The sequence below is a fragment of the Barbus barbus genome (assembly GCF_936440315.1).
Source record: "Barbus barbus genome assembly, chromosome: 17".
In the NCBI taxonomy this organism is placed as follows: Eukaryota; Metazoa; Chordata; class Actinopteri; order Cypriniformes; family Cyprinidae; genus Barbus; species Barbus barbus.
Genome location: NC_136745.1, coordinates 22,457,551 through 22,474,210, shown reverse-complemented (window position 1 = coordinate 22,474,210; position 16,660 = coordinate 22,457,551). Strand labels below are relative to the sequence as shown.

Here is a 16,660-nt window from a genome sequence, read left to right as displayed (position 1 = left end):
AGGCTGCATGATATATTAAACCCATTTAAAAATCATAATTAAGCATAATTGCGAATTCACAACCGCTATGATTTAATTAAATAATTATATGCGATGCAGTTGACACAGTATATGCTCTTTAATTATTTACATGCGTGTAGTTACGCACGTGCGTCTCACAGCGGCTCCATTCACAGTAGCGCCACAGAAACTGTTATCATTTACATCTGTGGAGTGTCTCAACTCATCTCTGCATGTTGTTGTGAGTTTGGGTTTATTATAACGTTCATCTGGGAATGCAACGTGCGCCATTTCATCAGATTTGTAAGGTAAATCATTTATAAATCTACACAAACACAGGAGAATACATCGATTTCAAAATAAAAGCTCAAACCCTCACTCTGAGTTTACACGGTTTGATGTACACATATTCATTTAATTACAGCGGCTGTAGCATTTCTGTCCTAAAGAAATTGACAAATATTAAAGATTAAGTGTACGTTTGAATTAAATGGTGTTTGGTCAATATTAAACAGTAGTGTGTAAAAATAATCATCAGTCCGTCGGCGCCCCTGCAGGCCTTTGTTGTAACGTGTAATCTACAATATTTCTATTGTTTATAATACATTATGTATTTTAACAGTTTTGTTCAATAAAACCACATGATTTCTTGCTTTATTTGAACTAATTATTATTGCATCATTGCTATTATATATATATACTTTAAGTCACTTTAAATGCTATTGTTCACTTAAATCCATTTTATTATATATAATAAAAAATATATAATTATAGAGCCCTATGAAATCCGTTTTATTTCCAAATTCAGTTTTGTTAAATTTTATTAATCAAAAAGCCTGCCTAATTAATTGAGTTTTACAGTTCTATCTGTACCAAATTCTGTTTTCCATTAGTTTCTGGATTCCATTTTAATTGTTGCATTCAATTTTAATAATAAAAAGCATCAATTAATTGATTTTATAGTAAAAAAAAAAAAAAAAAAAAGATTTTTTTTCAGAAATACTGCACATTTACATTTTTCACCTAAACAATTTCTGGTAAATACTTCTTTAAAAAGTGTTTTTTTAATTATAATTGTATTATTAGTAGACTAGAACATGTGGATATGTTGTCATTTTCACTATAATAGTGAACTTTGATTTCATTGATTTGGACTGTGAGATGGACACTTGCTTCTTGCACTCTATGCTGCACTTCACTTTTGCTTTAAAAAAGGATTTCATAGAAATTTAGATTTCATTTGGTTTAATAAAATATTTTTAAGTAAAATTGTTGATTGCGGGAAATTAGTCGTTTAGATTAATCGATTAATCGGAAAATTTGTCGTTAGATTAATAAAAATAAAAATAGTCGTTAGTGGCAGCCCTACACACAAGTGTCTGGATATGCTGTAGAAAGCACCTTTAGAATGTGAGCAAGAGGGTGTATTTTACTGTAATGAAGTTGATTGGGACTCTAGAGGCATTTTGTTGTGTTCTATGAAAAACAAGCCAGACCAGATGGATTACTCTTTTTTTTTTTCGTCAAAGAAAAAAAACGTGTGAAATTCCTTTCCTTTTTGTTGATTTTCAAAGAAATGACAACTGGTTGGATTCATGAGTCTGATTAGATGAGAACTGGAAAGATATTCTGTATTTGCTGAGTCATTAATTTAAGAATGTTTGTTTGATGGTTATCTACCATCTTATGAACCACCTGAAGAACTTCTGGCCTGCCCTAGAGTCCAACAGACGAGGGGAGTGAGAGGGCCGGGCTCAAAGAGAGAGAGAAAAAGAGAAACTGAGGGAATGAAAAAGCAGCATATCATTTAGGGGAGGAGTTTACATACTTCCTTCAGCCAAAGCTCTAAACTCATGCCACAAGGACATACACGCATACACACACACATACACACTCCTTGCCCTACAGGAGAATTACAAACTATTATGGTTAGTTGTAGTCAGTTTCAACGGAGCTTTTCACCAACACCACAGAGCACATATTGACCGATCTATGAGGAACAAACACACTGCCGGGAGTCAGCAGGACAGAGGTACGCTCTCTCTCTCTCTCTTTCAGTGTGTGAGTGAGTGTGTACTCTCACTCACATATATCAAGAGTGTGTACTCTTGATATATAAACACAGCTGAAATTGCTGTGTTTATATATCAAGGTTTGAATGGAAGTAGGACAAGTGATTGAGTTGTAGTATATTTACTTTTTAACTAGTTGTTGAGACTCCTGGTTGTCTCTACATATGTTTCATGTTGTATACTTGTAGTCGTTCTGTCTACTTTAATGTAGAACATTTGTTTTCTCTAACAATATACCAGGTTTTTCACTACAACTATAGATTCTTGATTTTTGTTCAGTTTAATAGTACCAGCATGTGCTGCTTGGGCATAGGCGACATTCTAAACTTAGAGTCTAAACCCTTTACTCAGGTTACAAATCTACCCCGTTCTTTTCACTGACATCCACACACTGAGCCAGTAACCCAGAGAGACACTAACTCCACAGTCTCAGGCGCATGGGACAGTTTAACTTCTTTGTATCACATTCAATAGACAATGTGCTGCCAAGCTACAACAGTCCAAGCTACTTTCAAAACATTGGTTGTATAGTTGTCAGCACTGACATCTGCACAAATATATGCTTGTGTTGTTTTTATAAGTTAGCCCAAACACAAATTTTCACCTGCCAATAAACAAACATTTGCAAAAAGAAATTGCATTCAAATATATTTAATCCTTTATTTTCAGAGATTATAATAATGAGTATACCAAAAAAAAAAAAAATAGAAATTATAAAAAGAAATGTCCTCAACAAGTAAAGTCAATGTATAATTCACACACTGGGTATTCCCACAGCAAAACACTTTATTATGGTGTTGAAGGCTCAGAGAGATGCTGTATGAGAGTTATGCTGAGAAATGCCTCCTGGCTGTTTACAGCTGCTCAGACTCACAAGATCTGCACAGATTCAATTAGAATCTGACTGGGTTCTTTCTTTACAAAACACTAAGATGAGCAAGATTATTTTGTATAGATAAATACCCTCTTTGTTAAGCCCTGAGACAGAGACAGTAGTGGTGACAGGGAAACACAATGTAGTTCAAACAATCAGACAGTACATTAAAAAAGACTGAGAAAGATTCATCAATATGATTTGAGTATGCTAGACATTTTTGACATTGTCCTAAAAACATACAATGCTAAAACAACAGGATGACAGAACTGTGAAGTATATACTGACAGTTGCATCCTAAGAAACTCATTCTTGGCATTATTACCAAAAACTGAAAACAAACAGCTGGAGTATTGCTTAGTCAACACATTTCCCCTAAAAAAATCATTGGTTCTCAACTGGGAGACCAGTAAACGTATAAGAAAGCAGTGAAAGAGGCATACAAACGTAAAACAGGCATAAATGGTAAATTGATTATTCTTCCTCTCAACATCAGATGCTAAACATTTGTACTGCCAAATTCAGATTTTTTTTGTAGTCTTCAGAGATAGTGTTTTATTCTTCCTTTAAAAAGCTTACAGTTGAACAGGCCAGGTAGCAAGTTCGTCATGAAGAATATCCTCATTTTCTCAGTAAGTGATCAAAAAAAGCTTTGGTACATATTTATTTATTTGACTTTATTAAATTAACAATACCTTCAAATCATTATGATTGAGTAGTATTGACTCGTTACATCCAGTCTATCTTTGCACTGATAGAAACCTAAACCTAAAGAGGACTGCACTTTTCTGAGAGCCAGCCATGTTAGAATTGCCAACCTGGAGCTGTCACCCCTAATATTACAACATCTAGTACAAAAGTCAAATTTATTACCAGTAAATAAATAAATAAAAATCCATGTTTACTTGCTATGAGCAATGGCTATTAATTCAGTGGGCCTTTTGTCCCCGTATGCCAGCGATGTGAGAATGCTGCCGCTCTCACTTTCCACAAGAACCCCTGGCACAGAGAGGCACTGACCAACCCACACAAACATGCCAGCAGTGCTTCAGAGTGCTTCACTCATCTGCCGAGTGGACGTAGAGAGGAAAGGGGAGAGTACGGAATAAATGGAAGTTAGAAATGAGCAATAGAGAGAGTGTGGTTTATGCAGGAGAGGAAAATGGAAAGGAAGAGAGAGAGGGAGAGGAGTGACTCCATCGAAAAGTGGATCTATTGTCGGACGGGCACTATTGAACCTGAGTTTGAAGCTGGCTGTGTACATCATGGCATGCTGCTGCTGCTGTCCAATTCCGTGCCTCAGAAACTGCTTCTTGTTTTCAGGTTGGTCCCACCCTGGCTTTCATAGATTTTTGCCATGAGAAGAAAGAGTAACTTTCACAGGGAGACATCACAGTGTTTCTGTCAGTCATGGGTAATAGATTTACCCATGAAGGTAATGCGGGATGTGTACTCCCTAGGTCGCAGTTTGTATGCCTTGTTGTTGTGGTTAACGCTGTGATTGCCTATTGTGACTAATTACGTACTGTTTTCGCTGTGCAAGTTACTGGTATATTGTTTTTCTGCTTGTATGATTTCAGATCGTTTACTATCAGCTATTGACTAATAACTAGTAAATACTGTCCTTTCATGATAGATGATTGTATCAATTTGAATGTACATGAGGATTTGTAATACAAGTTTCAGGCCAATTCAGTATGAGGGTTAATGGTATTTTACCATGTTCGTTACTGTTTGCATGCGCACACTCCCTCTTTTAGATTTTGGTCTTGTTTGCACATGCTTTTATTATTTGAAGGCTGTGATTCTGTATTGCTTTGCATTCAGTCCCAGTTTGATTACCCTAAAAGCTTCAGCTTGTAATAAGCTAATTTAATAACACTCCCATAAACATCACCCTCCCTTTCAATAGCGATATCACCTGCTGAGTTTGATGTCTTATGGAATGACCCTCCATACGCTTTAGCAGCCGTCAGTGAGCTCTTTTCGCCCAATGACACCATGACAGCTGGTAAGAGGATTTCTTGAGTCAAGCATGAGAAAATAAAGTCTATTGTACAGAGTTTTACATGATTCTATTATAAATGTATGTTGTGTTTAATAAATTACACTAAAAAACTGTTTGAAACATCCTCTCTTTTCAATGCAAATCTGGGAAGGTCATACCCACCCGGAGACGAGGAAGAAGCTATTATTTAAGCCATCTGGCTGATATTTATAGAGCCATTATGATATGGCTTGCACTTTCTGTTTATGTCCACAACTTTATGAGCTTGTAAACACAGCTCTGATATTTTTATCTACAAACATGCTAATTAGTACCAACTGTATCATGTTTTTGAATAAGGAACGATTGTATATGGTAATGACCATACATATTCAAACATGGGAAGTGCATACCTGCAAAGGGAACCTTATACTTGTCCTTAATTATTCAGTAATTCATCAGTCTTATCCCTCCTCAATCATTCAGTGTTGCTTTTCTATAAGTTTACAGATTGATCATAAACTTGATCATAGTTACAATTCACTTAACTTCATACCAAATGCAGTCGTGTTCTGTAAAGCTGTGTTGACCCCAGTTTCCTTTGTTTTGCCATTGGAGATGAGGAAGCGGAGGCTGAGGCCGAGGTGGAGTCAGAAGGCATAAGCAGAGAGATTTACTGGAGGAGGAAGGAAACATTCAGCGGAAGCAGCACAGTATCTTCAGCAGGAGAACGCTTCTCTCCAGGTATCTGCAGCATGAATCTCTGTGTCCCGTAGAACTGCATGGAAATAATAGCCTTGATCTCCATAATGGCCTTTAATGGCTACACTTCTTAAGCACACTCTCACAACTAATACCAGACTTCCTTAATGTGTACACTCACCCTAATGGTATGCCTTTAGTGATGTGGTCACTCATAGTGCTGTTCCTGCAACAAAAAAAAATCATATTGGCTAAGCTTACTACAACTGTGATGTTGGACAGCAATAAATCACACCCTACATTACTAGAGCATTCCTGTTACTGCTAATGCAATTGATCGTAAATCTTGGTTTCTTTGTAGTGGATACTTAACTTCATTCCCTTTTGCTTTTTGGAGATGTTGTTTTGTTGTTTAGTGGGAGGCGACGATCTGGTGTAGCACCTGATGGTGAGCTTCAGGAGGCTTTACGTACTAGACTCAGAGTAGTAGAGAGCAACAGCCAGGATGTTGTCCAGCTCTTCAAGGTCAGATACAGAAGTATTCATGCAAAACATGTACTGGCACCACTGATGAACTTATTACTATTGATTGCATTGAGTATTTCAATCTTTTTTACATTAAGTGACTGCTGATACTATCCACACAGGATCTGTCTGCAAGACTAGTGTCTGTTCATGCTGAGAAGGACAGCTTTGTAATCACCTTTAAGACTGTCGAGGAAATTTGGAAGTTCTCTACTTACCTGGCACTTGGTTAGTGTCAATGGAACAAACTTTCTGGCACCCCTACAGTAAAAATCCTTATACTGTTCAAGCTTATCAAGTACTGCTCTTGCGTTCTAGGATATGTAGCAAGATGTCTTGAGAACTTTCTCTGTGACCAGTCGTTCTGGCTGGACCCTGCATTGCTAAGTGATGTGGAGATCTGTGTAACAGTGGATGAAGACCACTTAGCTACTATTTACTTAGGACTTCTGCTACAGGAAGGTAATGAGCCTGCACAACTTGCTGATTTCTCAGCAGTTAACACAATTACCAGTAAACACACACTGATTGGACAAATTGACAGAACAATCTCTACACATCTCAATGATCTGCTCTAAAGTCCACTATTGAAACATTGCTATTTAAACAATTGAGATGTCACATAATTTGAAAAACAAGATTGGGTGAAAATGTGAAGAGATTGCTTAGTCCTCTTATTTTCAAAGAGAGGATTTTTTTTCAAAGTCTTAACATTTCCTTGAGTTTGTTTACATAAAAAATATCCTTATTCTAAGAATTTTGTTAGTGTAAACCACCTCATTCATACCAAGTGTCTCCTGGATGTTCATATTTGCCCCGAGGCAGACATATACATCTAAAAAAACCAAAAAAAAAACATTTATGGGACAAACAAACTTTTCTTCTTTGACATATGAATACATTAACTTGTTTATTAATCCACTTGAAAGAAAAAGAGGAAGAGAAAGTTTTTTTCAGGATAAACTGTGAACTTTGAGAAACTGTGAAGTTAAGAACCCTACACACTCAGAAAAAAAAAGATACAAAAGTTTTTACTGGGGCAGCAACTTTTCAAAAGCTACACCTTTGTACCTTATTTACCCCAACGGGTGCATATTGTAGTAGTACCTTAAAAGTACATATTAGTACACCCTTTTAAAAGGGTACCACCCCAGTGACGGCTTGTGTACCTTTTTTTCTGAGAGTGTACAGAGGAATATAAACATTTTCATTATTGTTTTAGGTACATTCTTTGCCAAGACTTTATACAACAGTGATTGCAAAGAGGATGAAGAGGAGCTGACCTACAGGAGAAATGACCTGGTCATGGTTAAAGACATAGGACAAGACTCTATGTGGGAGGGTACGCTGCTGTCCACGGGCCAGCACGGTCTAGTGCCTGTGCATGATATGCAGCCTTTGCCCTATCCGTTTTATCAGTAAGTGACACTGATTTTCTAAGCTCACGTAACTATATGGGAGGTTTTTTGGGAACTGGGAAGAATCGTAACAACAGATATGTCTTCCTGAATGACTACTTCTGTTCTAAACTTGTTCTGTTGAAGGAAACATACTGTTTCAGGTTATCCCTTTACAAATACTGTTTCTATTTTCTTTCTAGGTGGTTCCTTAAGAAATATCCTGGAAATGCAGGAGGGATTCCAGTTAAAGAAAGCCTCTTCGATCATCCTGTTGGTGAGACTCTTCCTAAGTATCTAGAAAACCAATTCTCAAAATATTTGAATATTTAGAATTCAGTACAAGTTAAGCTCAGTCAAAATTATTTGTGGCATACTGTAATGTATCACAAAAAATAATGTATCCCTCCTTTCAAATACCTGGCTTACAGTTAGACACTTACAATGGAAGCGAATGGGGCCAATAGCCACTAGTGTGAAAACAATTCATGGTGTAAAATTATATTTTAATTTACAAATTTCATTTTTTCTTCCCTTTCAGTGGTGGGGACTTGTGTAGCAGTAGTGGACCACTACCCAGTGGTTAAAGATGAGCTGCAGTTATGCAAGGGAGACTTAATCAAGATTGAGGGATTTCTTTTCAATACTCTGAACATGTTCATAGGAAGACACCTTACCAGTGGAGAGATAGGATTTGTTCACAAGGCCAGTGTAAAACCTCAGAGTATTGAGCCTCTGTAAGTAAACAGTTCAACTATTTATATTCATAGATTTAGCATGTGCTCAAATGAATGACCTTCTATTTATTTTGTAAAAAACATTTATCTAATGTGCCTCTCGACAATACTGACATACCAATTGAAAGCAACCAGCTGGCAAACGCTATTTTATTCTGACGACCTTTGTGAATGTGCCTCTGTCTAGCTGGGGGTGATGAGAGTGTTGGAAGGGGGGCTTGTGGAGTTATGTGATGATGTGATGAAGCCATCCGAATGAGAGTCATGTGGCTGATAATGTTGTCTTTGTTGGCTTTGCACAGCGATGGACAATTGGTCTTTCTCAGTGAGGAGGAAAGTGCGGTCCTGTCTAAACTTAACCCCTGCTTTGAGCCCTGCCAGTCTGATGTACTGGCAAATCTTTTCTCCACAGACATAAGCACTGTGTATAGACTGGGTAAGAGATGAAACATTGTTTCCCTGGGAGATCCCAAATAATGTTTAAATGAATATAGTTCATTTTCAAGAAAGAAGTTCATAAAGGATTGTATAGACATGAAGGTGAGAAAATGATGGCTGAATTTTCATGGTTTTTACTCTTTCACACTGCAGATAGACTTGATGACTCTGATTTCACTTACATAAGAAATCATCCAAAGTCAGGTAAGCCCCTTCTTTTTTAATGTTACTACATTCTTTTATCATAGCTGTCTTGCTACAACTTCTAGCTGTATGGAATTAACAATTAATAATCACCAACTTTGTTCTTCATTTTGTTGCACAGTCATACCTTCCACATTTTCATTTCCTTCATACGCTCCTTCTCTTTCATTGCATAATTTATTATGTACAATTAGAGTTGCAAAAAGGTGGAACATTTCCAATACATTTTGGAAACATTCCAGAAATTTGAAAAACTTTCCAGGATTTTTTGAAATCTTCCAATCTTTCTTTTTGAAATTTCCAATCAACAATTCTGACATTTACTCTTTGTGTAATCTGCAGAGCAGAAATCTACAGTGGATCAAAGAAAAAGCACCATATCTGAGAAAAGTGATGCAACTCCCTACCACTCGTCCCCACGGCAATCATTCTATGCCTCTCGGAATCATCTGGACCGGGACTCAGAGGTCTTCTCCTTCAGCCTGGAGGACACCTTTAGAGAGATGGATGAATATGAGGAAGACCCTCCAAATTTCATGGATGAGGGTATCTGGGAGGCTGATGAAGCTGAGAGATGTGACCCCATCCTGACCCTCCTAAATCTGGAATATTTCCAGGACACATTTCAAACTCTTTACGACCTCTCCTACTCTTTCCTGGACACTTTCTTCCATGGCCTTCCAGAGGACGAGGTGCTTCAACATCTGGAAAACTTAAGAGAAGGAGCTAAGAAAGGCAGGATGCTCTGGGCCCACCGGCGAGCCTGCTTCCTTCTTGGACGGCTATGTGCCAAGAAACTGAAGTACTCACAAGCACGAGTGTACTTTGAGGAGGCTCTAAAGGTCCCTGTAAATGGTTTTGATGACATGCCTCTTCTAATTGCCCTGTATACCAATCTCACTGCTGTTTACCTCAAACAGAAGATGATGGACAAGCTACCATTCACACTAGAGAAGGCAAGTGCTCTAATTATGTGCCTTCCTTGCCACAACTTCTGCTCTGTGGATGAATTTGAGCTGCTCAAACCAATCATGTGCAAAGCCATAATTGAAAAAGACAAGTACCTAGAAGCACGGACATGTTACCTCTCCCTCTGTCTCTTTCTCCATCTAAGAAAAATAGAGGATGCTTCACCCTTTGTAGAGAGACTTCAGTTCCTTACCATAACTCTGTCTGCGGAAGAAGGGAGGCCAGTTGCCCCAGTTGATCTCAATTGGATGTTGTGCAGGCTTTATCATAAAAAGTATTTGCCCTACCTCGCACTAGCTTCTTTAAGTTTAGACTCAGGGCAAGAGCATTCCTTGGATGATGCATTCCAGAAAATTGAACTCTTTATCAAAAACTCAGTCAGGCTTAATCCTCACTGGAAGGAAAGTACTTCAGTGCTTCCTGCACAGGTGGTGGTCTACCTTCAGCAGGCCTCGTCAATAGCTAGTCAAGGGGAATACTTGAAGACTCAGAGGGACCTGTGCCTGAGCCTGGCTAGCGTTTACCAGCAGCATGGAGCTTTAGAGAAGGCCGTGCCCTTTGCCCAACAAGCAGCACAGACTGGAAGTCAAATTAATGAAGAGGAGGGCTTTGAGGCATCCATATTGCTGGCCTGGCTATTGGTGCTAACGGAGGAACCCATGCAAGCTCAGAATACTCTGCAACCTATGCTTAAATCTTTGGATAAAACAGACAGTCCAACACAGCGTGGTGTAGTCTACAACCTTCTAGCCCTATGCCTCCGCAAACAGGGCAGAGTCCAGGAGGCAGCAAGAAACTTTTATTGCGCTCTGCAGATCTCCCGAGAGAATGGGAACAAGCGTAATGAAGCACTAGCACTGGCTAACTTGGGCTGCTTGTCTCTATCTGTTGGGGCTTCGGGCCTAGCAGAGTGTTTCTTGCTCAATTCCTTGCACCTATTCCAGTTTCTCTCAGAGAGCCCCACAGATCAGGAGCATGTCCAGGCTTTGCTTTGGCTTGGCAGGAGCTACAAGGATAGAGGAGGGAGTCAGGAAGTCAGACTATGCTTTGAGATGGGCCTCCTTATTGCCATTAGTGCCAACAATCTGCACAGTAAGTATAACAAGATTTGACTTTTCTGGATTGCATTATGAAGGTATGCATCTAACCCTGATACCTATATTGGCCCCAGAAAGTATTTGGACACTTATTAATTGTCTAAATATATTTGCACGATATAACTAAATATCAAATTAAGTGCCATTTATTTTAAATGAATACAGCACAAGCACTTTTCAATCAAAACAGAACGATCATCATTCACAAAATGATGATTGTAAAATGACAATTCTAAATGTGTAATTGTTCAAATTCTACAAAAAGTCTTGAACACTTTATGGTTGTCAAACTTTGTTTGTAATTATTATTTTTATTATTAATATGACAAACTACACTTGGTAGTAATTTAAAGCGAACTTGTAACCACAAAAAAAGGACCTCAAATCCAACTGGTTAAAATGAAATCAAATTGAAATTTAGTTCTGAGAAAAGGCCCATTATCATTTGTTTGAAAATGTTTGAAATTTTATATCTAATGTAATTAAATTCTGACATTTTTAAGTGTGACTTAAGCGTCTAAATACTTTTTGGGATCACCTATGATTTAAACCTTCTGTATGTCAGAACCCTGTTTTCTAAATGATATAGTGTAATAATGAAAAAAAAAAAAAAACTCCTTTCAATTGCAGGTCAAATGGTTGTGGCGAAAGTTCTAAGTCAGCATTATGCTGACTTGCTGCTGTACGGACAGTGTATTGTTTACTATGAGCACTGCGTGGGGCTGTGCAGAACGCTAAAGAATAAACAGCTGGAAGGAGAGTACCTGGAACTTCTCAGCAACCTCTATCTCTCACTCAACACTGAGAAGTAAGAGCTCCTCTAAACACAATATAGCACTATTGCCAATATGAATTAATATGTAATTTAAAAAAAAAACTTAAAAAATCTTGCAGGTCATCAAGGAAGTCTCTTGATTATTCAAAGCAAAGCTTAAGGATCTCCATAGACCTGGGAAAAAGACAGGAAGAGTCTGAGACATGGCTTCAAGTGGGCCGTATCTACCATCTTATCCATGAAGATGAACTGGCTGACATGTACCTACAGGTAAGACAAAGGACCAAAGCAGGGTATTGCAAAATGAGTTAATGCTATATTTTTTGCATGTCCATTTGGAAAAGTATGGCACCAATTCTATGACAGGTCTAATCTTTACATTTTTAGTCTATGGTAAAGCTTATTACTTATTCATATACATGTATGTTTTTATCAGCAGTTATGACTAGAAGTTCTTTCTCCATAAACAACTGTTTACAGGCAGCAGTAAAGACAGCTCTGAGGATGAATGACCCATGCTTTGCTATGAGTATTTATGAGGAAGCAGGAGATGTGTTCTTCAAAGGACACAGAAACCAACTGGCTGCACTACCATTTTACAGGGTAGGCCTCACCTTGGGTTTACAATAGATATCAGTTCGATAACAGTTAAGAAATGTAGGAATCCATGCTGAATCACGTGTTGTTCATCTGAATCTATCTGCTGTGTTTTTCAAAACAAAAGGATGGGAGTTTGCCATTTGCACGCAGCATAAAGGATGTGGACTCAGAGTTCAGACTGTTGAGCAAACTCACAGAGCTCCTGATGAAGCAGAAGCAGTACGAGGAGGCACTGCAATACGCCACACTAGCAGTGCAGGTCAGCGCTACAAGTGGTAAGACCTTTATACTCCTCAGTTTAAAAAAAAAAAGCTATAGGTAAGCTAAGCCTGGAAATTTAAAGCCAATGATTTACTGTTCAGCACATTTTGACTATGAGTTGTGTAAAATTATTATTGTTATTATTATTTTAAAAAGCCAGTTTGACTACACCTTTTGCTTTTAAAGCTTAAACTATGTGGCCCCCTGGTGGAGACACATGTCCTCTACAGCATAAATCATTTAAATAATACTACATAATGCATGCAATTCAACATGAAATTTAAAAAAAAAAGTTTAATTTTGTTAAAAACATGTTCATGGTCAAACTGTACCTGCGTCTCCAGTGAATGCTATACTTTATACATTTGTACTTTTTTTTTATCAATATAACTAGCTCCTCCTCAAGTAATTTATTCTCATCTCAGATACCTTGAAAGGAAAAAGCAATAACCTGACAAGGTTTGGTCATTTTAATATTAAGTGCTATGTGCATTTCTTACAGGTGTTCCTCTAAATGAGAGAGTGTCCTTCCATCGTCTTGCATCGGTGTACTTCTCTTTAGGGAAGTATGAGATGGCTGAGAACTACTACCTTAAATCTCTTTCACTCTGCCCCACTGCAGTTGAACATGCCATTGAAGTTCGGTACTATGTTAAAGTGTACTGCAGACTGGCGGATCTGACCCTATACAGATTAAAGGTGAGACTCTCATAATGTTTCACATTTTGAACATAAGAGTACAACATGTTTCCACGTGCAAAAATGAACAGAAAATGATGCTCTCACCTGCATACACATGCATTTTTGTTTAAAAACCTTATATGAATCTGATTTCCCCGTTTCTGAGAATTTTTCTGTACATGTAAACACAACGTGTGTGAAATTATGAGTGAAAGAGGCCCAAAGTATCTACAAAAATAAGTTTAACAGCTTCATTCAGAGTAAATGATGAAGAATGTTTGTTTACTTTTTCTGCCTCAGGATGCGTTCGATGCCATGGGCTACTTCCACTTAGCCCTGGCGGCAGCTCTGGAGGACAAAGAAAGCCTAAGCACATTGTACATAATCTACATGAAGCTTGCAGAGATCCATGCCAACTACATACCCGATGCTGAACTGAGTAAAAGCTACATAGAAAGAGCGCAGGGTTTGAGGAAGGAACTAGCAGGATACACAGACTCTAGTGACACAGAAGAAACCCAGCAGGACCCAGCAGAGGCAGAGCCTGACACTCACACCAAAGATCAGCCAGACTCCAGCAGTGGCACTAGTACTCTGACCGAGTCCAGCATGACCAACACTAGCCTCACAATCAATGCAGAGTCTGAGCACATACTCTCTAACACAAGGCACAAAGGCGACCCGAACACTAACGTGTCGGAGGAAACGGACGCAGGGCCGCATGATCAAACCAATCCAGAGAATAGCAGTTTAAAGGAAGCGACAGTTGTATTGTGAATTAGACAAAATTTTATGCCTCTGAAAAAAATATTTTAATGAAGACCTGCGATAAGACACTTTTTTTCTTTTTTTTATATAAAATGTTTAAAATTCGATATTTTCTATTAATGTTCCAAAGTGAATTTAATGATATTTTATAATTGTAAATTAATTTGTATATCTGTAAATATGATTTTTTGTTGTTGTTTGTTTTTTAAATCTGTCTACCCTCCCTGAGGGCTCTTTAAACGTTTACTTGATTAAAACTTAAGAAATTCTGTTAACGTCAATGGGCAAGATCACAAAAAGCAGTGTATGAAGCTGTCTTAACAAGAACTGGCTTAATGCTCGATCAGTTAGGCCTTGCGTCACCTTAAAACTTCCGAAACTCTGTTGAAGCGTACACTCAAAATAAACATGTTGTGTTGTACTAATATTATCCTCCACTAGAGGGAGATATTGGCTGGTGATTCACTTTACTTCCTTGATTAGGGAGACAGAAAGATGGATTTTACCGAGCCGTTGATTAAAGTATCATCCTTCATTTAAATATATTCTGTGACGTACTTTTTAAATACTTTCTCTGGATAAATGTCTTAATCGATCATCATTATTTATTTTAAAAAGTGCTATAGCATGTTTACAAGCTACTGCTGCTGTAAACCCATAAATTAATAGTGTACTAGTCTATCCTTCAAACAATGAATATGTCTGTTTTTTATTTATTAATTTTGTTAATGACAAGGATGATTAATACACCTTTCTTCTGAACGCGGAAGTTCCACGTGATTCATACCGGAAGCCTGCTGCACTGTGAGTGTTTTAATTAATTATATTTCCTGATTTTGTTTTCTTAAGTGGCAGTAGGCTCTCTCTATCTGTCTTTTTCTCTCTCTCTCTCTCTCTCTCTCAATTCAATTAAATTCAATTCAAATGAGCTTTATTGGCATGACTGTGTAACATATCACAATGTTGCCAAAGCAATAAGTATATTATACAAACATACAGATTAATAAAAAAGGGGGAAAATAAACACATATACATTTCCAACTTATCACAATGAAAAGAATAAAAAATAAAATAAAAATAAAAATAAAAAAATGAGTTATTGTAAATGGTAAAGAGGGTTCAGTCGTTGTCCCTCATTTGAGGGCAGGAGGACTCTCTCTCTCCTCTGTTCTATTAATAAAAATAAAAAGTGGCCAACATGCCTGCATTGTAATCACCTACATCAGCTCTCTGTTTTACATTGCAGTTCTTTGGCTATGTTGTCAACAAAGGATATCACATGCCCTCTTACACTGTCGTGTTAAAGCTTCATTTATTTTAATGGGACCACAGTGATGCCCATTTGGGTGTTCATGTTTGTTTGTTTGTTTGAATTGTGTCTCTACACAGCTGAGTTAGGCTGCACTGAGGTGGTTCTGTGCCTGCTTGAAATTCTGTGCACAGACAATGTGTAATGTTAGTGGTAGGCTATTATGACAGCTCTGACCCATCTCAGCCCTATAGTATCAAATGTGGTTTAAACCATCTATTTCATAACATTACTTGTAAAAACAATTGAAATTTCTGTGAATGCATTTGTCACCTCTGCAGCATTAATTAGCATTAATTTTATTTAAGCCTTTTATAGGTTATGCATTACATATTTGCACTTATACTGTACTTGATCATTTAAGCTTGCATTGGTCCCAAATTGCACTTAACCTAATTACCTTAGACACTATTTATTCAAGGGGCATTCGTAAAGTTACAGATGAAACATCCCAGTTTGCCTTTTCTCGTTTAATTAAAGGCATCCTTTTCATTATATCTCATAATGAGCACATGGCTGACACAGCCTGGTAAATATCATATGTTTTGCAATCATTTTAGCCGATATATAATGTATTCCAGGCACAGAGAGAGGACTAAAAGCTTTCTGAAGGGACTTGGTTAAAAAGTGCTTTTCATCAGGAGGCTTCAAATTAATATGAACATTACGCTCTTAATGAATTTCTGTGCTTTCTCTCACTGTAATGCAGTGTAAGGTCCAATACCACACCATCCGAGCTTTAAAACCAGAATGCAGGTCATTCGTTCTCAAACACCTCCAATTATCAGCACTCACTGTGCTACATGAAAACTTTCTCTCAGTAATTGTTTTAGTGGCTGGGAGTCATTTCGACCTGGCACATAAAACATGCAGAGTGAACTGGCTACCCAGCAGAGTAAAAGGCTGAACTGCAACCTAGCTAGAGCTGCGTGCTGAGTGCCAGCATCAGTCACATATACTGCAGCTGAATGTTCACTTCTGATCAAAATTATGGAAAAAAATTGATTTAAAAAAAAAAACATTATGCTTACCGAGACTGCATTTATTTAATCAAAAGTACAGTAAAACAGCTACAGTATATTGTGAACTATTATTATAATTTTATTAGAACAGTTTTCTGTTGCAAAATATTTTAAAATTGTTATTTATTTCTGTGATGGCAAAGCATAATTTTCAGCAGTGTCACATGATCCTTCAGAAATCATTCTAATATGCTGTTTTGGTGCTTAGTTATCATTGATGCATAGTTATTAATAATGGTTCT

At 37.6% G+C, this 16,660-nt stretch overlaps 1 protein-coding gene across 1 annotated transcript; it reads left to right on the top strand.

Moving 5' to 3' along the window:
- Positions 1 to 1,861: 1,861 nt before the first annotated feature.
- Positions 1,862 to 15,136, top strand: LOC306883331 (SH3 domain and tetratricopeptide repeat-containing protein 2-like). Its single transcript, XM_079438513.1, has 18 exons — positions 1,862 to 2,032; positions 4,859 to 4,957; positions 5,552 to 5,677; positions 6,033 to 6,160; positions 6,283 to 6,388; positions 6,479 to 6,622; positions 7,383 to 7,578; positions 7,761 to 7,834; positions 8,099 to 8,294; positions 8,597 to 8,730; positions 8,886 to 8,936; positions 9,279 to 10,997; positions 11,633 to 11,810; positions 11,897 to 12,047; positions 12,258 to 12,380; positions 12,502 to 12,652; positions 13,141 to 13,337; positions 13,620 to 15,136. Exons 1-18 carry the CDS (start codon positions 1,993 to 1,995, stop codon positions 14,094 to 14,096), a joined length of 4,290 nt encoding a protein of 1,429 aa, XP_079294639.1. The 5' UTR covers positions 1,862 to 1,992; the 3' UTR covers positions 14,097 to 15,136.
- The last annotated feature ends 1,524 nt before the right edge of the window (positions 15,137 to 16,660 follow it).